Below are 23,723 nucleotides of genomic sequence, written 5' to 3'. Positions count from 1 at the left end.
CTACAAATGCCTTCCTTTTGGTATTGGGCAGAGGGTCTTGCCCTGCTCTATAAAGACACCTAACAGGTGGATACCTGTAGAAGAGAAGGGGCACATGATTTTACTTTCCAAGAAAAACAAGAGACACATTCTGCTGACCATCCTGCTGGCAATGTAGATGGTTGGCTGGCATCCTTGGACTGCCAGCGCACCTATTTCCATTTTCCAATTCTGTACTACCCTAGGGTCCAACACTATCAGTTAACAGTTCTATTGTTTGGGCTGACATGTTTTCATGGCAGTACCAAGAATTGTGGGAGCTTCGCTGTAGAGGTCAGTAGTACATTAGTGTATGTATTTTCTATACTGGATGACTGGTTGGTGAAGATGAGGTCTTTGGTACTTGTCATGGAACATCTTCAGCATCCTGTTACCCTTCTCGACGATTAGGGATTTGATCCACATACTCATCTTACACCCATGCAGAAGCTGACCTTTACAGTGGCAGTACTGCACACAAACCTCATGAAGGCTTTTCCTCGTCAATAGAAAACGACAGATATTCAGAATATAATTCTGATGTTTCTGTTTCAAACACAGGTTCTGGTACTGCAAGCCAAACATGCATCTTGTTAGTGGCCCCACACCAGATGGTTACTGAGAGCCCTTCATTTGTGTCTGAAAAAGCAGTGGCTACAACGCCAAGGAAGCCTCTTGGCTCAAGAGCAGAGCTTTTAATCAGTCCTCTGGGATCTGAATGTACTCCTTCAGTCTGTTGGTGAGTTGTTTCCTAAGCCTTTAGCAAGTGTTGCCTACTGTGGTTACAGGCGTCTCTTTGTTGGGCTGAGCTGCTCAGTTGGGAGACACAGTGCAAGGCCTTTAGTCTACAGTGGAGAAGTGTCTGCACATAAATATGTTGGAGCTGCAGGTGGTCTGGCCTCCCTTTTCAGGGAGCACAGTTCAGGTTTTCTCTGACAGCGCAAACATCTATTACATCAATAGATAGGATGGTGTTGGTTGTGCACTGTGTTCTAGGAGGTGATTCTACTGTGGCTACGGGGGTCAGTAACAGGACATTTTTACAGTGACGACATAGCTACCAGCTTGAGAGTGGATACTCTGAGTCGTCTTAACCTAGAGGATCCGGCGTGGAAACTTCACCCTTAAATGAGGGACATGATGTTCTCCAGATCAGGGTGTCCATGCATGGATTTTTTCATCTGGGCCCACAACAGGAATTTTTCCTGGGATTGTGAAATGTTTCCCGGGGGATGCCTTTCGTTTTAGTCGATCATAAGGCCTGCTGTATGTTTTTCCATTGATAACGCTTCTGTTGGGAGTCCTATAGAGGGTGCATGAAGATTAAACACGCCTGATCCCCAGAGCATTTGTGATTAATTTGATATGCCAATCTGTTGATGCTCTGCATTTGACCCCATCTTCCTTTTAGTTGTCCAGTTAGACTTCTCACCCTGAACACTGTTTTCTTGGTGACTTCTTTCTACGTGCTTTGAGAACTTCAGGCCCATAGATTGCTACTTGGGCAAGTTGGTTCCTTGCACCTTGACAGCTTTTATACCAATAACGGTATCTGTTTTTCACATCGGCCAGACCATTACAATTCCACCTTCCAGACCATTACACTTCCACCTTCCTTCCCTCTCCCTCTTTCTACCTATGACAAGAGGAGAAACGGCTGCATACACAGAACCCTATGCATGCATTGATTGCACTCCTAAGGAGAGAGCAGATGATCAGTTCTTTGAAGTATGAGGCTGTGACCACATACATAATTTCAGATTGGGTTAGCCTTCTCTTAAAGATCTAATATGTCTTGGCCAAGAAGAGCACTCTGGCAATCATTCATGCCCACTTTACTAGTGCCATGGCTGATTCCACAGCTCTTATCAAAGGTGGCCTGGTAGTTGACTTCTGCTAGGTAGCCAGGGAGTCATACTTGTATACATTTGCTAAACTGCCTCACAACCCATGCATGCAGTGACTGGTGCTTTGGTCTGTATTTCATGACTTCCTTGGTTAACTGGCTCTGTTCAACCCTGAGTTCCTGAATGTACTGCATTGGAACTCATTTAAAAGATGAGAAATCTACAGGAAGATGCATGCATCAATCAGAATTAAAGGTAACTTATCTTTAGTAATTATGTGTTTTCTGGATACATTATCTTGTTTCAGATTTCTCACAACCCTCCTTCCCTCTAGTGAGTTGTTGCCATGATCAATAAGATCCTAAACTTTGCAGATATATCATGAGTTCTCTTGTCACTGTCAATGCTCTCTTGATTCTCTCTGGGCAGAAAAAGTACTAGGCGCTGACCTCAGTTTGCCAGTTGTCATATTGTATATGAGCATCTAGAGGTGGGAACAATCGCAGCAAATTATGCATAGTGAGTCCTGGCGATGCTGAAGAGCTATTGTTCTGGAAAAAAGTTTCTAGAGCCAGTCTGCTTCATGGAAGATATTCTAAAGGTGAAGAATCAGCAAGAACATAGTGTTTCCACCAGAAATATTGTGTTGAAAGTAACTTCAATTTTTATCAGGCTTAAACCTCATCCAACTTTCTATGAATTATATCACAACATACTCAACTTAGGCTACTCCTGGAACATGTTCTCCTTGAATGCATTTAAGCATCAGTCACATTGATAACAATTTAACAACATTTTTAGACTCCGGCAGTCTATATAGGTTTGAATGCTGACAAAACTAAAATAATGATATACAGTCCAGCTGTACTCAATATCTTTTCGACCAAATATCATCCTTGCATAGACAATTTAGCCCTTCTGCCTTGCAGACACTACATGTTCTTTTAATGAAGTTAGGTTGAATTTGCAAACCATTCTGAATTTGTAGGAATAGCCTGGGGCAAGGCGAGGGAATACTGTGCACTCTCAACACTTGACAAAACTTCCTCAATTTCTAAATATAGGTAGTAGGGGAATAGACGGAGCAAACTGACTAGAGAAGAAACTATTGTTTCCAGATAAGTAATTTTTTTAACTGTAATTTTTGTGAAAACTGGTTAGGTTCCTTAATGGGATGTTCTAGAATTGGAGTGTCAACTTGGATGTTGTCATCTACATTAATTCTTTTTTTTTTCATTTCCACAGGCGCTGTTTTGACTTTTTAGATCTATTATTGCAAGAGTGGCAAACCCATTCATTAGAAAGGTATGAACTTGATGATATGTTCATTTCTTATAAAGCTCTGCTCACAAAAACACTGCAATCCTTCGAGCTGCACACAGATATGAGATTGAATATTTTATTGCATTCAAATGCTTTGTGCAATAGATTTGTGTTTTGCTCATCTGGTAATAAACTTGCCCAGTTTCATTGTTGTACTAACTGTATTTAATACTGATTATGTATATTTAAAGCACTTAGTAGTATTCTCTGTTCAGTTCATTTAATTAGATTTTTCATCATTTGTTTGATTTATCTTTGAGTTTTTTGTCCTACAAAATGTGTTCTTTACTACCTCAGGCTTATTGATTTGTGATGTATTTACTTAACAACAGTAGCAAATAACCTTTGTGGGGGTAGTTAGGCTGCTCAAAACAGAACAGTGTTTCCTGATTTATCTTTCTTGATAGCAAAGGATGTGTTATGCATGCTGTTCATTATCACTGCAAAAGGCACAGTTCTTTAGTTGAAGGGGGCTTATGTTTAAAAAAGTGTATGTGGTTGACTGGAAACTCCACCCAAGCAATAGAAATATAATGACCCCAAAACTGTTGCAAGGTGAGGTTATTAAATTGTATGGGTTGTTCCTGATGATTCTTTTCGTTCCCACATTTTGTTTGGTTTTTCAATAAATTGGTACCCATTTGTCAGCCATAAGATGTGTCCTGTGCTGTCATACCCTTTTTTGGGTTGGGAAGATAAGTAAAATATGGAAGATATACTGGAGAGACCAGGTCAAGAAAGATAACCAAAAGAGGGCAACTAATGGTCCTGCCAATGAACATTTGGGAATCTAGATCCCTGGGGCAATACAATCCCTCCAGATGGGGGAAAGTACGTGTCTTGATTAGTCAGTAGTTAACCATTTTATATGGTGGCTTTAGTGGTGTCAGTGCCCTTGGCAACTGTAAATGATAGAATTTGATGAAGGTTCTGTGGGTTGTTTAATATCCAGGTTATTCAGCTTAATTTCACCCTAACCTGTGCTTCATAGTTTCTCAATCTTTTGTAGATAATTACAGTTTGTGTAGTGTTCTCTCTTATCCATGGACTTTGCATTTTCTCTTTTCGAAATGGCTGAAGTCAAATAGTTTTTTCACATCCATTTTATAAACACTCTCTTTTTAAGTCGAATCCTACCAGACAGCGCAACAGTCTTTTTTTGCTGAACAAATCTTTGGGACATTCAGAAAGCTTCCCTGGGAATGCATTCTGCCTGTTGCTTACCATTGGCCTTGTGGGTTGTAAGTCACATTTTCTGGCTTTCTATCAGCTGGTTTGTGTAGGCTGTCCAGCTTGAATTAATCCGTACCACTGAGCAAAGCCCTTTTACTACCTCTTCTTGTATTCTTCCACTAGTGCTTGCCTCTGTGAAGAGGCCTGTAAATCATGTTCTTATCTTGCCACATTTGCTGCGTATTCAAAGACAGAGGTCAAATGTCAAGCCCTGTAATTGGAATCTAATCATCTTTTACTTGACTCTCAATCAATTTTTCCTTCAGGTTTTAGTACAGAATCTGCCACGGCACTCATCTTCACTACACTGTACAGCACTCCACTCCATTCTAGAATACTGCACTGTACACCGCTCCACGCCTCTCTGCTGTACTCTGCACCTCTCTACTCTATGCCAGTTCACTCTATGCCTCTTTTCTGTACTCTTTGCCACTGCGCTTTACACCATTCAACTGTAATCTGCAACACTCCATTCTCCATAACTGCACTCTATGCCAATACACTCTACGCTGCACCACGCCACTCAGCCCCACTCTACTCCAATCTATTCTACGCCACTTCTCTCTACACCACTCTACTCTAAACCACTGAACGCTACACTACTGCAGTCTGTTAAGGCACTCTAAACCACTTTACCCAAAACCACTGCACTTTATTCCACTCTGCTCTACACTATTGCACTCTATTCCGGTCCACTATGCCAGTCCACTCTACTCTACGTGGCTCCACTCTATGCCACTACACTCTACACCACTGTACTGTGAGACACTACACTCTATGGCACTCACCTCTACACTACTGCACACCCTGTCTGCTCTACTCTACCACTGAACTTTACCCCAATGTTCTCTACTTCACTGCACTCTACTCTGCACCACTCTACACCAAACCACCCTAAACTGCTCCACTCTATAGAACTCTACTTCACAACTCTCCCCTCTGCGACACTCCATGCCACTCTGCATCTCTCCACAGCACATATCTCCACTCTATGCCACCCTATGCCACTCTCCTCTACGCCACTAACTTTGAACCATGCTGTACAACAGCCACGCTGGTGTACAACATGGCTATAACACATTGGCAAAATACCAACTTCTCTTGCCCATAGGTTTTGCCAGTGCCTTTTTACCCCTGCTACTGAGGTTATTATTGTTCTGCAATTTCACTGTACCCTCAGTTCTGAAAAAAGTTAATTTGGGAGATATTTACATTGTTTCTACGTGGCCTCAGTGATATTCTCTGTACCTACTGTCTATATCTCAATGGATCTAGATTGACACCTCCCTGTGAACAAGGAGGAGAAGAATAGATTGCTCTACCCTCAAGTGTGTACACAACATTGTGTACTAATGAATACCACAGTTGTTTTGTGTTTGAGATTAAGTTATTTGATACTTTAATTGAGGAGTTCCACATCAGAAAATTGGTTGTAGATATTTAGGAATTAGGGGGTTAGGACCAAAGGCACTAAACATGGCCCATATGGTAACCCTATTACAAAGGCCATCAAAATGGTGCATTATACTGAGCAATGCAGTAATTCAGTGGTAATTTATTTTGCATATCACAAGCAACAAAACTGTTAAATGTAATATTTACTTCCCTACAAGAGATAGCATGCAAATAGTCAAGCAGCACAAAACAAATCCAGTACTCAGAGCACACAGACACAATATGAAAGCTCATAACAGGACCAGAGATAAACCGCGATAATCCTTTGTTCATGGTGTTGTATTCTCAGAGATATTTATCAACTGGGTCAGGGACGATATTCCTCAAGGGTAATATATTCAGTAAATTAACTATTGGCAACAAGAGCGTCAAATAAGTACCCCCAAACCCACCTTGCCTGACAACGTTCAATTTTTATTGTTCTGTTTCCTGAGCTAAGCCTTGTATTGTGGAGATACTGTCTTTCTGTGAATCAGTTGGCTAAAGTAAGATTAGGACAGTCCAACAAGTTATACACAATATCTCTATGTGGCCTGGCTCTCTAGAGTTTCCTCTCCATGTTAGTCTAGTTGACAAAAACCTCTCCGTCAGATCCTAATTATATTAGAGGACAGGTACCACCAGACTCGCTAGTGATCACCACCGTTTGTAAGACCTCAAATTCATAAGTTAGCGGTGACGCACCCCCACCTGACAAGGAGAGCAAGCATATTGACTTGGCCGGGCAAAAGGATATCGTCCTAGTCTGCAAACCATTGGCGTATCGCCTACTCTATGGGTTTGTTTGCCAGATATAACCGTGCTCACTGGGACAAAATGGAGGATCTCCTCCAACACTCACAGATTAGCATACAAAAAGTGGACAGGGTAAACTTATATGTAACGTTGTGCCCTAGACTCTGCCGACACCGGAGCAAGAAGGATTAACACCAGCATCCTGCTCTGCTACCATGCATGGCTGCGGATTTCAGGGTTCAAGCCAGAGGTACATCAAAACTTCTTAATGAACCCTTTGAAAAGGAACATCTCTATGGGCCCCAAGAAGACGAGGCCCTGGAAAAAATTTAACAAGACACTGCAACGGCGAAATCCGGGTGCTCTTTTCACTACTCCATCTATTGTGGAGGTTTCAAAACCACATAATCGGAAACCTCCACGTCCTACCAATTTAGCCAAAATCCGTATTCCTCCTCGCGAGGTTCCTGTAGAGGCTCCTACAGGGGCAAAAATGCCAAGGGTAAAGTCAAAGGTGTTTCCCCGCGTGGTGGAACATGCACCAATAAACGGTGACTTGTCTCACCTTCCCCTGACCATACTGCACCTGTTGGGGAAGGTCGTTTCAAAACATTTAACCCACATGACAGTCAATAACATCAGACCAATGGATTTTGGACATTATTCAACTTGGCTATTGTCTGGAGTTCATTACCACACGTCCCAACATCCAACCTCGCACCCACTGGTTATCATTGGAACATCAAACATTGCTCAAGCAGGAGGTTCAAGCTCTTTTTAGGGCTCGCCTGGCGTTGCAGTGCGAAGCGCTGCTGCTAGGGAGCCTTATTGTCGCTGTGTTGCCTCCCCAAGTGGTACAGACCGGTGCACGAGCAGACACCGGTCTGTGAACGTGCGAGCTGCAGGGAACACCAATGTGCACGCTCCTGGCGTCAATCTCCTGCCCTCCCGCGTCTCTTCCAAGGCGCGCTCCACGCCGACTTGTTTTTACTCTTGTCTGTCCTCTTTCTTCCTCTCTTCCTCTTTTATTCCTTTGTTTTTGTCTATGAAATCCCATGCCACTCTATCACCCCACTGTCCTCCTTCTTTGCCCCTCTCCTCCTTTAGTTTCTTCCTCCGACACCCGCATCCTCGCTCTTTCTCATCCTCCTTTCAGCCCCGCACCATCTCTTTCCTTCCCCTCTCCTCCTATGCCCTCCTCCGTCTCTTTCTCTGAATCCCTCCCCCTCCGCTCGCCTCTCCCTGCTCTCTCCCTGCTCTCCCCCTGTTGTCCTCCTCCTGGGCACCCGGGAGGACCGCGGTCCCAGCGGGTTTAATTAAATACTAAGTGCCGCCATCAGATTTTCTCCCCCTGAGCTCTGCGCCGGGGCGCCTCAGCTGCCCTCAAGGCCCAGTGCTCCTGAGAAGCCATCCTGCATGGGGCGCTAGGGCTGCAGATGGGGCCTCCTCCGAGGGAGACGCCTCGGAGACTATTGGAGTAGGACATAGAGGGTGGCTGGTGACGAGAGGCGTCCAGCACTTCCTGCGTGCTCGTGGGCACCCGTCCATCACTGCAGCTTAGGATGGGGCTGTCCGGGAGTGACCCAGTGGAGAGTGGGCTCTGTAGGAAGACATCCGCGACCCTGTAACTTGTTAGTAGGGTCAGTCTGAGGGGGAACCAGGGTTCAGTCATTAGGGTCAGTCCAACAAGTTATACACAATATCTCTATGTGCCCTGGCTCTCTAGAGTTTCCTCTCCATGTTAGTCTAGTTGACAAAAACCTCTCCGTCAGATCCTAATTATATTAGAGGACAGGTACCACCAGACTCGCTAGTGATCACCACCGTTTGTAAGACATCAAATTCATAAGTTAGCAGTGACGCACCCCCACCTGACAAGGAGAGCAAGCATATTGACTTGGCCGGGCAAAAGGATATCGTCCTAGTCTGCAAACCATTGGCGTATCGCCTACTCTATGGGTTTGTTTGCCAGATATAACCGTGCTCACTGGGACAAAATGGAGGATCTCCTCCAACACTCACAGATGAGCATACAAAAAGTAGACAGGGTAAACTTATATGTAACGTTGTGCCCTAGACTCTGCCGACACCGGAGCAAGAAGGATTAACACCAGCATCCTGCTCTGCTACCATGCATGGCTGCGGATTTCAGCGTTCAAGCCAGAGGTACATCAAAACTTCTTAATGAACCCTTTGAAAAGGAACATCTCTTTGGGCCCCAAGAAGACGAGGCCATGGAAAAAATTTAACAAGACACTGCAACGGCGAAATCCGTGTGCTCTTTTCACTACTCCATCTATTGTGGAGGTTTCAAAACCACATAATCGGAAACCTCCACGTCCTACCAATTTAGCCAAAATCCGTATTCCTCCTCCCGAGGTTCCTGTAGAGGCTCCTACAGGAGCAAAAATGCCAAGGGTAAAGTCAAAGGTGTTTCCCCGCGTGGTGGAACATGCACTAATAAACAGTGACTTGTCTCACCTTCCCCTGACCATACTGCAGCTGTTGGGGAAGGTCGTTTCAAAACATTTAACCCACATGACAGTCAATAACATCAGACCAATGGATTTTGGACATTATTCAACTTGGCTATTGTTTGGAGTTCATTACCACACCTCCCAACATCCAACCTCGCACCCACTGGTTATCATTGGAACATCAAACATTGCTCAAGCAGGAGGTTCAAGCTCTTTTTAGGGCTCGCCTGGCGTTGCAGTGCGAAGCGCTGCTGCTAGCGAGCCTTATTGTCGCTGTGTTGCCTCCCCAAGTGGTACAGACCGGTGCACGAGCAGACACCGGTCTGTGAACGTGCGAGCTGCAGGGAACGCCAATGTGCACGCTCCTGGCGTCAATCTCCTGCCCTCCCGCGTCTCTTCCAAGGCGCGCTCCACGCCGACTTGTTTTTACTCTTGTCTGTCCTCTTTCTTCCTCTCTCCCCCTTTTATTCCTTTGTTTTTGTCTATGAACTCCCATGCCACTCTATCACCCCACTGTGTCCTCCTTCTTTGCCCCTCTCCTCCTTTAGTTTCTTTCTCCGACACCACATCCTCGCTCTTTCTCATCCTCCTTTCAGCCCCGCACCATCTCTTTCCTTCCCCATTCCTCCTATGCCCTCCTCCGTCTCTCTCTCTGAATCCCTCCCCCTCCGCTCGCCTCTCCCTGCTCCCTCCCTGTTGTCCTCCTCCTGGGCACCCGGGAGGACCACGGTCCCAGCGGGTTTAATTAAATACTAAGTGCCGCCATCAGATCTTCTCCCCCTGAGCTCTGCGCCGGGGCGCCTCAGCTGCCCTCAAGGCCCACTGCTCCTGAGAAGCCATCCTGCATGGGGCGCTGGGGCCGCAGATGGGGCCTCCTCCGAGGGAGACGCCTCGGAGACTATTGTTGTAGGACATAGAGGGTGGCTGGTGACGAGAGGCGTCCGGCACTTCCTGCGTGCTCGTGGGCACCCGTCCATCACTGCAGCTTAGGATGGGGCTGTCCGGGAGTGGCCCAGTGGAGAGTGGGCTCTGTAGGAAGACATCCGCGACCCTGAAACTTGTTAGTAGGGTCAGTCTGAGGGGGAACCATGGTTCAGTCATTAGGGTCAGTCTGCGGACCAGGGTTCAGTAATGCCCGGCTGATGAAGAAGCAGGAGGTCACCATGAGCTTATGTTTCTTTAAAGTGAGACCTAGCGCCAAGGATCAGTCGAAAGCACTTTATAGAATATGTCTAAGCAGCATCTCAAACACAAGGTGCTGAAGTCGGAGTAATATGTTGAAGTTTATAAGCAGATTACAGAGGACGGGGTGCAACGAGACCCTTTAGTTGGGTCAGTAATGCCAGGCTGTACACTTACTCTCTTGTTTACATTACACATATTAAATATTAAAAGCAAATGTTCACAGTGTCATGTGATGTTACTGGTAGAGGAAAGCCAGGTTTCAGTGGTTTTCAAGATTCACCCTATGAGGGTGTCCCTCATTCCATAGCCTAGTAATCAGAGTTGCATCTGTACAGTGAGCTAGGAGTGCCTAGAGACCACTCTGTAGCCTCTAGGCGCTCCCAGCATGTTCTCGACAGAATGACAGCAGACACAGTCGCAGACAAAGTAACACTTTATCACAATCTGTACACAACCATCAATGCAACAATCACACGGTAAGCGACAAGGCCAAGTTTCATCTTTAAGTAAGAACCTCTTGTAGAATGTGGCATTACTGCGGCTCGGCTTCGTTACCTACACTTCAGGTACACACAACCACACCACAGCCCTGTGGAAACAACCTATTGCATGTTTCTATAATCAATGTACAACTTACCACAACTGCATAACATGCTATGACACTTAAATATATAGGCCATTGCAACCTGGCAACTGCATTGTAACCTATCAGAACACTGCATCCAATTAGAAAGCTCACTGTAGTATATAATATTTCAACCGCAATACAGCGGCACAACTACTGCATCAGTCACAGCCACATCCACAGTGCAATTTACTGAAATCACAGCACAACATGTCACAGTCACATAATGGCCTTGTGCCGCCACACCTCAGCCATGGACAACAACACCCCGCTCTAAAACAAGCATTTGCATAGCCAATAGGTCTCGCCTTTGGGACCTTATAAGTATTTAGTTATACAGCGCAATATCCTTGGTGCCACAACATCAACTGTTGCATGGCTAAACACTTATAAGGTCCCAAATGCGAGACCTATTGGCTATGCCAATGTTTTTCCTTTTATTGGGCTTATGGCGCATGTGTTTGCTGAATAAAACTGAGAATCCCCACAGCCCTTCTTGAACAATAAACACTATTACATCCCTTCCCAATCGGGCGAACAAGAGCAAAATAAACAGTTCAACAGTGTCCCAGATAGGCATCATTGTGCCAGGGGTCACAGCACACAGTCTGCACGAGGCAGTTAAGGGTGGTCTTTAGTGGTATTAGGACTCCTTTCCAGGTTGCATTGGCCCATTTCCGAGCTGTTTCACTGTTCATCTTATTGACTTGGTCAGGGATTGACAACCACATTTGGAGCTGTCTCTGCGTCTTCTCTTACTCTCATGCTCACACTTTGATCATTCACATTGGTAACAAACACTTCTGGGGTTGATTGAAAGCATGTTTGCCTTTGTCTCGAAATTCCTGATGACTGGTTCATTACAGTTAAGGCTGATGAATGATGTCATTTCCTATGACAGTTGTCAGTGCCTTTTTGCTGTAATCATAGCCACGGACTTGCGGTCAAAAGCTATTCTAAACTTCTAGCTCGGATGACTATCCTTTGACCAACAATGAGTCCTTTTCTATAAGGCTCATCGTCTTGACACCCTTTGATGCCTGTTGCTGACATCATTCTTCCGATTGCTTTCTGCCTGCATGACTTCGGTCTGTCTGGATTTGGTGTCAACTAGGACAGCCTGGTTGGAGCCAACTGAGATGGTGTCAGTCACGTGTTATATCATAATGACTATTGCAGAGATACCGCAAGTTGATTGGTGAAGAGTGGATCAGTACTCCTTCATGACTTGGAAAAGCATGTGCCTTGTAGGTGAACCTCTTGTTTGTTTGTTTGCAGAAACCATTGGCTTCTTTACGGTTCTCATGAACCTCTTGAATTTGCTGCTGACTTGGTATGTAAGTTGATAGGTACAGCTTTAGTGTGTGTGATTGATATGGGAGAACCTGTGCCTGTTTTTTTTGCTTTTTTGTTTACTCTGTTGGTCGCCAAAATCTACAATATTAAGATTATTGCTGATTCTTCAGGTATGTTGGCCAGCAGTTGAGTGCCGGGACGCACATATGTTTATCTAGGGTGATAAGGGCTTAACGCCCATTAAAGTGCTGCACAAGTCAAAACTCAGCTTTTTTCAGGAGCCACATTCAGTTGTTGGATGATGCGGGGTTAGCTTCTCTGCTCGTCTTGGTATTGGACACATGAGGCATGATACTGCCTCACGTTCCACCTGTTCTTAGATATCAGTATCACTGTCCCCTGATGTCCTACTGGTGACAACTTGATAACCTAAGGTAAAATTGTGTCTTAACAGAACAATCCCTCCTCTGAAATAGACAATTGCATTTCATGCATGGCCATGTTTATCTTCATTTTAAAGCCAGTAGGCTTACTTTATTGATTTTTAGGTGTCCTAGCAAATTAAGCCAGCTGTTGATATTCAGTTCTTGGTGTAACAAGCTGTAGTAACTCTTACATTCCCCTTAAACTTCAGCGATGTCTTGTTTCAGTCTCAAGTTTGATGATTAGTAACCCTTTCAATGGTGATAAAATTGAGCCTTTTTGCAGTGAGTCATCCTTACATATGGGCCTCTATTTCATAGTCACTGGCTCTGGCCCACTCCCTGCCCTGCTACTATGACCAAAAATGTTGGTGTTCCTCTCAACGCAGGTCTTATCTTCAGCCCACACGGCAACAAGAGTGCTGCTGCTTGTGGCTCCCTTTTGAAGGGATTGTGGGAATTTGTTCCTTGCCTCTGAGTTGAAGGGAGAAATTTGGTGATCCAGGCATCTATCTCAATCTGTTTAGATTAAAGGAAGCAGTCTTCTTGGCTTACGTAAACCCCTTCTGTATCATCTTTGGATTGTGCAAAATGCAGCTGCCACTTCTGTTAATTTAGCTCAGTGTGCCTCTGTTAAATCTGTTAAATCCCAGTCGGTCGTCTTTGAAGGTTATCAGTGAACTGATAATGTTTTATGACAATTTGTATGGTACCAGACCTACTTAATGGCATTAGTTGTAGTATCTCAACTTGGGGCATCAGCTCTACATGCCCTTTCACATGCTTTGTACATATTCTCATGCACTCTTGGCTGTTATCACATAATTATATATGTGTATGGTATTTGTGCTGCAGAAACCTAGTCACAAGGTAGGAGAGTGCTGTACAGGGTCAGAGGCAAGCAACAAGTCAACAAGTGATAGAGGAGCGGAGTTCTGGGACTCTACATCAGACATCTTCGGCCGTCTCTTCTGTCTCCTACAAGACACCTAACAGTCTCTTCTTTAATCAGTCTCCACCTCCATCCATTCAACCCCAATGAGACACCTTCGTTCATCTTTTTTTCTCTAATCATTCATCCATTTACTGTGTCCCTAATCAGACACCTCTCTCAATTCCTTTGAAGTGTAATCAAAAACGGTGAACCGTTGACTCTGTCTCTAATCACAGTCTGTCCGCCATCAGACACCTTCACCTGTCTATTTTTTTTCTAAGACTCCTTCTTCTGTCTACTCCGTCCCTAACCAGATGCGCCCACTCATTTACTTTATCCTAACCAGACACCTTTGTCCATCTCTTTCTGCTCTGTACAGTCAGAAAGTAAACTTCTATTTTATCTATAATCAGACACTTTCACCATCAGTTTGGTCTCTAATTAGACACTTTTGATCAATGAGAAAGGATCACTTGTCCTGCATAACATGGGGTATGCATGGAAGGTTCGTACTATTCCCAAGTAATAAACCCTCATGCACGTGTTGGTTAAATTTCGATCTTATAGCGGTATATCTTGGTTCTCCGCTGTCCCTAACACGTGTTCGCATAATCACGGGGTTTGATAGTGTATGCGACCTCCAACCAGGAGGTACTACCTAGTGATCAGAAATCGTGAATGTGAAGTGATAAGGTGAAAATATAAAGGAACTAAAAATTGTTCCCTCTGGCAGACAATTAATTTTAATAGTTCTGATTTTTAGAGAACAATATTAAAATAAGAGTGAGTGAAATTAGAGCGATTATGACTCTTTCACATTTGGTGTGTGGTATAGGTCGACATGTTTCAGCCCTCTCATCGCCAATAGGTCTGTGGGGCTTTCATCAGGACCACGGTGCTCAAGTGAATAGAGACTTACTCACGTCTCTATCGGTTCAAGGAATTCAAATAGAACATCACGTTGCGTAGTTCTATGGCAAGATCAATTCGTACCTGTGACGATTTAAAAAAAAAAATCTTGTCATTCGGTTATAATAAACCTCAGCGGGAACCAGCCGGGTCAAGGAGGTTTTCTCGTTCACTCCATTACACTGCTTGTACTGACTCTGCCGATAGACACTCCAACCGTCTAACCTGTCTCTAATCAGACACCGACACTAATTTAATCTGCCTCTAATAAGACCTTTTCATATGTAATCAGACACAGCCAAATCAAAATCAAACTTTATTTCACACTAAAAATGCATAAAAGTGCATGCAATTTCATTTCTTGTGTTTTTACAATAGTTGAGTAGCCACGCAATTTCTAAAACAATAAAAAAATATATAAAGCCAAATTTCCTACAATTAATTCCGATTCAAATATACAAAGGTTCTTTAAAACCTTCCTAAAAATCCTATACAGTATGATGCACCCAGATATATTATTGACATTTGAAATAAATTCCAATATACACCCTTTTACATAAAAGGAGAGTGTGCTATATGGATAGGTTTGCTGTTGAGCCAAACACAGCCATCAATTCACAAAGCGTTAAATACATAAAAAGTAATCTATACAATTATCCATGGGCTAAAAGTTAACTGTGTCTCAAGCTACAATTGTAGTGGCAGCCCTTCTAGTCTTTACAGCAGCCTGTAACAAGCATTAAAAATGCAGTAGGTCTCACCTTTTATTAAGTTCGAGCTCAGCTCGTCTTTAGCCACGGTTGAGCTGTGCTCATGACGAGCTCAGTTCGTCATGACCCGCCTGGCGCTCACACGCGGGGATAATTCCCCTGCTGTGCTGAGCCTTCTAAAGAAACGGGCGTGGTCGTGACGAGCTCAGTCCGTCATGAGCATTGCGCCACTGTGCTGCATGACAAGCCGACCTCGTCATGAGCACCGGGACGTTGTGCGCGCCCCCCGCACAGCGGGAGTTTTACCCCCGCGGCCAAGGGGTTAAAGCCATTTCCTTAGCTATACAATACCATTGGCAATTCAAATGGCTTTAACTTAATCAAAGGCGAGACCTATTGCATTTTCAATGCTTGTTCTCAACCGAGCTATAGAACCGGCCCCTCTACACCATCAAGTGTCAGGATTATTCTCCTTATTCTTTATAATTCCCAAAAATGTACGGCCTTTTCCAGATTTAAGGCCCCTAAACCACTACAATCTGTCAGAACACTTAATATGTGACCCCACTTCTCCAACAAGGCGACTTGCTCGCAGCTCTCGATTTAAAGGACGTCTATTTCCGCATTACAATACACCCAGCACATAGCAAATATTTAAGGTTTGTGATGGCAGGAAAAAACTACCAACTCAAAGTCCTCACATTTGGGGTCACTTCTGCTCCTCTGGTGTTAACCAACTGCCTAACACTAGTAGAAGCACATCTGCGTAGACAAAAGGTCCATGTATTCTCTTATCTGGACGACTGGCTCATCAAAGTCAGTACTCATCATCTATTCCAGCAACACACAAAAGCTACTATAGATCTCCTTCATCAATTAGACTTCAGTGTCAATATAACCAAATCTCACTTTCAACATCCACAAATTCAGCCGTATCTGTTTGCAATCCTCAACACGCAACTTGGATTAGCGTTTCCCAATACCACAAGAATTCAAAATTTGCAAACACTAATATCATGTTTTCTAATCAATCAATAGCTCATAGTAAGGACTGTCATGCAGCTCTGAAGAAAGGTCACTTTCTGAATTGCCATAGTACCACATACTCGCCTTCACATGCGTCCATTACAGGAATGCCTAGCGCAACAGCGGTCTCAGTCACAGGGTCAGTTAGAAGATCTAATGTTGATAATCAGCCACACTCATCACTCTCTGCAGTGGTAGAATACCAATAACCTGTTATAGTGTGGGCCTTTTCTAAACCCTGTTCCTCACATCACTCTGACAATGGACACATTCCTCACAGGCTGGGGTGCACACATACAAGACCTTACAATTCAGGGCCTTTGGGATTACACGCACTAGACTCCACATCCACTACCTAGAGCTTCAAGCTGTTCACCTGAAAGCGTTCCTATCTCCCCTGATCAGCAGTTGGACATACAATACAACAGCCATGTATTATCTTTTATTATGTATTACCTTCGAAAATGGGTGGGGGGGGGGCACTCTTCACAGCTCTCACGCCTGTCTTAGACCTTTTGTCGCTGGACTTTTCATCACAACTTTCATTTGTTAGCGGAACGCCTTCCGGGAACAGACAATGATTTTGCTTACATAAGCAGGATGAGGCAACAGGTCCATCAGTGGGAACTCAACCCCATGTCCACCTTCCTTATTTCCTCATATAGATCTGTTTGCAACTGCAAACAAAAATGACCACGCTTTGCCTCTAGGTTCCCACACCCACTATTCAAGGGTGTTGCGCTGTGGACAAATTGGTCAGGAATATTTGCCTTCGCTTTTCTGCCTCTTCCTCTGCTATCATTTCTGGTTTGAAAATTCAGGCAAATATCTCTCACACTTATGCTAGTAGCTCCCACATGAGCCTGACAGCCCTGGTACACAACTTTACTACATCTCTCTGTAGTTCCCTTCTAGAAGCTCCCCATCAGACTGGACCTTATCACTCAGAACCATGGGGAAATCAGGCACCTAGAACCCAAGGCACTCAACCTAGTGATATGGCTCCTGATGTCATAGAATTTGGCTACCTCAATCTCCCACCCGTATGTATGACCATTCTCAAAGAAGTACATAGACGTTCCACAAGGCCCTGCTACACGGCTAAATGGAAAAGGTTTGGTCATTACTATCACACTAAACAAAGTAATCCATTCATTGACACTATACAAATCATTATGTGTGAGGTATGTGAGCTGTAGATCAAATGCTTTGCATACTCCTGCCACCTAGTGTTGGGTCTGGAGGTTTGCAAGTTAATATTCTTTGAAGAAGTCTTTCTAGTCACAAGCTAGGGTGACTCCTCCTTTTGGTGATAGTGAGCATGGACATCAACTCCATTGTTAGATTGTTGTTTTTTTCCGCCATCAGGCTCGAACGTGTATTGCTGCGCTCTGAAACCGTTTTTCGTGTTCCCCTTGATGCACAATCCACTCTACCTGTGGTGGTACTGTTTGGAACGCGTATTTATTTAAATCGGAAAACTCTGGGAAGGCCGTTGGGCCTAACCCTGTCGGTCCACCTCGCAGTTGATGGAACGGACTCATTCAAATTCTGTCCTCTGTGCCACACGAAGATTTCACACACTGAGCCACACGAAGTGTGCAACTTGTGCTTACCTCCAGAGCACAACGAACAGAACTGCGATGCGTGCAGATCGTTTCGATCAAAGAAAAAGTTCTGCGATCGTCAGGCTCAACGTCGTGAAATGCAAAGCCAAACCATCGAATACACGCCAGACATCTTCAATGAATATTCTGAACAAGGAGAATTCGATGCACAACGCGCTGAAGAAGAACAGGAAGAATTTGTATCCATTCCAGAATCTGAATCCGAGATGGAGACGACATACCGCAAGATCAACGTCCCGTGTGTACCGAACATATCTTGTCCCAAAATCCAACTCAGGCCAAGCAAAAGGCTTCGGTTCCACTCCTGCCTTTGGGCCGAGGTCCGCACCGAGAAAATGTTTTCGATGCCCCACCTTCCGGCTCTGCTCCAAAACAGATCGTTAAGCCTATCGGATCAGGAGCGAGTCAGCCAAAGTCAGGCAACCAAGCCGAAACCTTCACGCTCGAAGCTGAAAACTGCTTCGGAGCAGAAACCCTTGACACCAAAATTAAAGACGGCTTCGGAACCGAAATCTTCCACACCGAAAAATCATTGATCCACCTCGGCATCGAAGTCATCGGTGCCGAAACTGAAAAATGTTCCTCTGCAGCTACAGGATCTGATTTTCGACGCTCCACTACCCAAATCAGAGCCAAAACAAAAGGAACTTTATATTAATCCCAATGCAGGACATGTTCTTACTAAACCGCCTCAGAAGTGCAAACCTGAGTCTGGCAACATACATTATCACATTTCTTTGAAGAGATAGAATGTTGGGACTAATCTCTCTCCTCCTCCTCATTCCCCTCCACCACCTTTCCCATCATTGGAACATTTACTTATTACACCAACTAACTCTCCCCCACAACAACCTGATGACGACGATGATGGAGATGGTGGGGATAATATTTTACCGGTAGATCCATGGTAAGACGACAACACTGATTCACCCAGAGAAAATTACCCAGACTTTTACCTTCCTGATGACAATGTAGAATATCTAGAATTACTTGCTAGAGCTGCAGAAAATCATAGAGTACAATTACACACGGAATCCCTAGAGGAAGATTTCTTATTTGAAATGCTTAGTAACACACAAAGGTCTAGTCCCTCACCCTATGCTCAAAGGCATGATGAGACACGCTGATGATCTATTGAAAGACCCTGTTTGTGCTCCTATTCTCACCCCCAGAATAGACATCAAAAATCAAGCTTGCTCCGTCTGATCCAGCTTTTATTAAAGGACCGTTACCACTAGACTCTTTGATTGTCTCTAATGCACGTAAACAAGCCAATTTACAAACTTCAGGGGATGCCTGTCCTCCAGACAAAGAGTCAAAATTGTTAGACGCCTCTGGTAAAAGAGTAGCCACCCATGCGGCACATCATTTGCGCATTGCCAATACCCAGGCCCTAGTAGCCGGGTTTGATCGAGCACAGTTGGACGAAATGGAGCAATTGCTCCATTATCTCCCTGATGAGCATAAGGCTAAAGCTCAGGATTTAGTTCAAGAGTGAAAGCTCATCATCTGATAGACTACTAGCCGCAGATTCCTTAACGTATCGAGGCATAAGACTGGATCCGGAAAATTTTCTTTGCCACAGCATCTCTGCACACCAGGGGGCGGTACCACGTGACTCCGCCCTGACGTCATCCACGGGCGTGAATTAAGCAAGGTCCAATAAGCCCCACTCCAGCTAGCCAACGTCAGTTTTTTCTCTTTTCTGCGTGCAACGCGGATTCGGATCATGTCCTGGTCTGTTTTCAGGCCTCCTTTTCATGCTTTGTTTCGTGGAACAGTCTGCGAATGCCTTTGGGCTTCAAGTCGTGTACTAATTGTGCACGTCAGATGTTGGCGCCGGACCCTTACCCGATATGTATGTGGTGTTTGGGTGAGCACCATGACTACGGATTGCGAAGCTTGTCAGCACCTCAAAGCGAAGTCCCAACGGGAGCGCCGGATGAAATTGCTTTCAGCCCCCTTGTCCAGGTCGGTGTCGATCCAGCGTCCGTCCCATACCTCGGAGGCCAGGAACCGCCGATTCAGTCTGCGGCATCGCCCTAAGCCATGGCTCCAAGGGCATCGCTCACCAGCTCGTAAGTCCTGTAGTTTGTCTCCGAGGTCTTGTCCCCATTCGGTGGAGGGCGCAGATTCCCCTTGGGGCCTGCGCCCCTGCCATTCGCCACCCTACCCACCGTTTCACGGGGTCGGGCGACTAGGGTCCAAATGAAAAACCTATGCTGCGGCTCCGCAGGCTTCTTTGGTCCCTCCTCCACCTCATGAGACGTCAGCGAATCCCTTGCCTCGCAGGGGCCTTCTGCGGAGTTGCAGGCGGTCTCGGCCCGAAGGTTTCGGCTTCATGTTGTAGGAGGGTGGTGTAGTCGAGGGGTAGTCCTTCGGGGCTCCGCTCTTCGACTCTTGGTGTCCCTGCCTCGCTGCAAATCCCTACAGGGCTCCCTGTGGCGTCACGGGAGGTCACTGGGACTCAGGGCTTGACCGAGAGTCCCGCTCGGACCTCTGAGCAGGCGGCTCTCACCAGAGGCCGAGCCCGCTTCGTGCTGCGGGTGGAGGCCGGGTGGAGGCCGGAGCCTGGGGTGCTTTCCCGAGTCCCTCTCGGTCCTCTCTGTGGGAGGCTGCCCGGAGTGAGGTAGAACCGGCGCCTTTTCCGCGCCATTCCTTTCCTGCACCGACTCCGCCCCATTCTCCTAGGGAGCACGTGGTGGAGGAGGTCAACTTGGCGCCGCCAATGCCTACTCCGGCGCCGGTCAGCGTTGAGCCGGCGCTTGTGGCGTACACCACGGCGACGTGCGGACGTCAGGTCCTTGATTCGTCTCCTGAGGCTCCTTCCTCTCCGAAGGTCTGTCATCTGTTGGTCTCTTCCTCTCCAGAGACGGGACGCCACACTGTTGCCTTTTCACCAGCGTCTTCCAGGGGAGCTCTTCGCCGTCCTCACTGCCTAAATCCTCGGACCCTCCTTTCCACAGTTCGTGTTTGGTTCTTCCACCGGCTTCTCCGCCTTCCCCAGGGCCCCCTCAGGTCCTCCACTTGTCTGGGGATCCCCCACCATTCCGGGGCTGGCCACTTCCCCCTGTAGCTGAACTTGAGGATGGACGGCTCAGTTTGCAGCCGTCACCCACGGAGAAATTGCTTTCTCCCCCGCGGTGCCCTACGAAGGCTAGAGTTGCCTTTCTTCAGGCCATTTCCACAGCCGCTGGCATTTTGCGGATGGGTGAACCTATCACCGCGTTCCCTACTGATAACCTCTTGGAAGTCCTCCACCAGGGCTCTGGTGGATGGGAGCTGTTCCTTCCTTTTGAAGCGTCACTTCACAATTCTCTTATGGGGGCTTTGGGGCGTCCTGCCACGGGTGATCCGGTGCCTCAGCCGCTCCTGCATCGCCAGCGTCCTGCTCCGTACGTCCCCGTCTGCCTTTCCTTCCACCCTTCTACTCAAGGCTCTCTTCTGCGAACTGCCTTTCCGTCCTTGCCTGTGGTGTTGTTTCGGGAGGCTCGGTGGTTGGATTCATGGGGGCGTAACATTCTCGCTTCATCCAGTGCTGCCTTGCGGGCACTCAACACTCTGTGTGTGTTGGCTAGGGCCACTTCCAGCCTGTGGGATTCTGTGAAGTCCCTTCTTTCTCATGTCCCCCTTGAGAGTGCCCGTGCAGATCTACGGCACCATGTGTTGGATGGTAGGGAGTTGGCCGCGTTTATTCTCCGTGCGGCTTTGGATGTTGCTGATGCTCTCGGCCGTACTATGGCCATTTCTGTGGCTTCCAGTTGCCATGCTTGGCTGCGTGATGCTGTTTTTCCTGACAACATTAGGGAGCATCTGTTTAACCTGCCCTTTGATGGGGTCCTTCTGTTTAACACTCATGCAGACTCCGCCATTCAGCGTCTCCTTGCGGGGCTCTGTCATCCTCCCCCCTCCGTAGACTGGCTTGTTGTTCCTCCGGGGCTTGATGGGAGGTGCTATTCCACCTGCTCCTGCTCCTGCTCCTGGACCTGGACTCTGGGGTTTTGAGTGGCCCGTTTAAATGTTTTGTGTGGTTTGACGTAGTTTTTGTAATTTTTGGGTGATTGCTAAGCCGTCTGTGGTTCCTACCGCAGGCCTTATGTTCTTGTCCTCTGATGCGGGATTTTTCCCTAAGAGTAGTTCACATGATTTCTATGGGACGTGCCTTACCCTAAGCGGGGTACATGTGGACTCCCCTTATGGGCTCCTCGCTTTTCCTTGTGTCGCTGTATACTGCTGATGCGGTTCCTTGTTCTTGTCGGGTTGCACGGCTCCAGGGTCTGTCGTTTCAGTATCCGCTGCATCGCTGACCTGCTTTGGCATACCGTTTTCGGGCATTGTTCTGTGGTGTTTCAGCCCCGCCCCCCCCCCCTTTTTTTTTTCTGGCGTTTTTACCTGGTCCTCTGTCTGGTGTTCCAGGAGGGTTAGGATATCCTGGTCGTTTCCTGCGTGTCCGTCCTACGTTTTTTTCCCTCCTCTTCTCTTCTGACTGGTTCCACTTCTTTGTTGGGTCGGTTTATGTCCGCAACGGTCTCCCTTTAGGGGTTGTTCTTGATTTCCCTGGCCTTTACCTTCATCTTGCGCTCTGCTTGGTCTGGGCGTTCTGCTTCATAGTACTTGCCAGCTGCTGGCTGCACACACCTGCTCTTTCTGGTCCACGGCCAAGGGCCTTGGTGTGGGTCCTTGTGCTCCTGCCTCTTGGGCTGCTGAAGCCTTGTGAGACTATGTCTTTCTTCTCATGCCTCTCTCTGCTGCCTTGAGGCTGTGGCCGGTTCAGCTGTCCCTTTCACTGTGCATGTGTATTTTCCTGTGAAGGGTTTGCCTCCACTTCTACCTCTTCTCCTTGGAGTTTTGGGGTGATTCTTTCTTCCTCGGTACTCCTCTGCCATTTTCTGTCCCTCTGGGGCTTTCTGGTGGATGTTCCTGGTACCTTGGCAGGGAGTGGGGGTGTCCTGGCCTCCCCTCGCCTCGCCCTTGCTTCCTTCTGCTTGGTGGGGGGCTGAGCCGCCCCCTTGTTTCCCTTACACGTCACCTGCTGGGGCCCTGTGTTCCTTCCTACTGAAAGGTTCTCACGCTGGCCCTCTCCCCTTCTGGGTACGGCTAGGGTATCTATTCTACGTTAAGGAATCTGCGGCTAGTAGTCTCTATCAGATGTACGAGTTACTTACCTTCGGTAGTGATGTATCTGTTAGAGACAATTTTAGCCGCAGATTCCTTCATGACCCGCCCTTCCTCCCCGATCTGCGAGGACCATCAGCTTGGTCTAGTGCACTCGTCTGCATCTGGGTGGTTTTGTCCTCTGCGAGTGCCCTCTTTCACTTCCTTCCTAGTGGGATGCTACGTTTTGTTTGTTTGATACACTCCTTCCTTCCTGGTGATTGGTTGGTGTGTTCATGGGTACTTCTGCGTCCCTGCACCCTGGTCTTCGAGTGTGGGGCCTACTCGTGCTCTTCTCCCTTTTCATTTCTTGGAATTTCTGACTCCTCAGCAGTCCTCTGAGTTGGGGTCTCTTGGATGTGCCTCGGCCCTTCGCTCTTTACAGAGGATGCACCACCCCTTGCTGGTGTTGTCTTGGGGTAAATTGTTGTTATGCTTCTGTTCTGGCCTTGTTGTCCTTCACTGTTTATAGACTGTGGTTGCAAGCCTCTTCGTCTGCTGTGACATTTTTCACATGCTTTTCTGCCTCCAGTGAGGATGTCGTATTTGATTGCAGGGTTGCTTTGCAGTAGCTGTGCTCTGCTCTTCCCTTCTATACCTTTCGGTGCCACTGTGCCTGTCACTTTCCCAAATGGTGCTGTTCCTCACCATTTGCATCTTCCTATTCTGTTTATCTGATTTTTTTGCACACTGTCCTATATTCTTCCAGTTTTTGTTGGTGATGGCTCCACGTTGTGGCGCGGAAA

The 23,723-nt window shown here is 46.5% G+C and overlaps 1 protein-coding gene across 48 annotated transcripts in view; it reads left to right on the top strand.

Moving 5' to 3' along the window:
• The window catches only part of CLASP2 (cytoplasmic linker associated protein 2), a 1,795,600-nt gene that overhangs the window by 804,948 nt on the left and 966,929 nt on the right, over positions 1–23,723 (top strand). For all 48 annotated transcript variants that reach the window (XM_086964693.1, XM_086964694.1, XM_086964709.1 and 45 more), the window contains one exon: positions 3,111–3,170. In XM_086964693.1, the coding sequence (XP_086820819.1) occupies positions 3,111–3,170 (60 nt within the window). The remainder of the gene's footprint in view (positions 1–3,110; positions 3,171–23,723) is intronic.

The sequence above is a fragment of the Lissotriton vulgaris genome, chromosome 4_1 (genome assembly GCF_964263255.1).
Source record: "Lissotriton vulgaris chromosome 4_1, aLisVul1.2, whole genome shotgun sequence".
NCBI lineage: Eukaryota > Metazoa > Chordata > Amphibia > Caudata > Salamandridae > Lissotriton > Lissotriton vulgaris.
The sequence above is the reverse complement of the archived record's forward strand: the minus strand, read 5'-3'. Positions and strand labels throughout refer to the sequence as shown.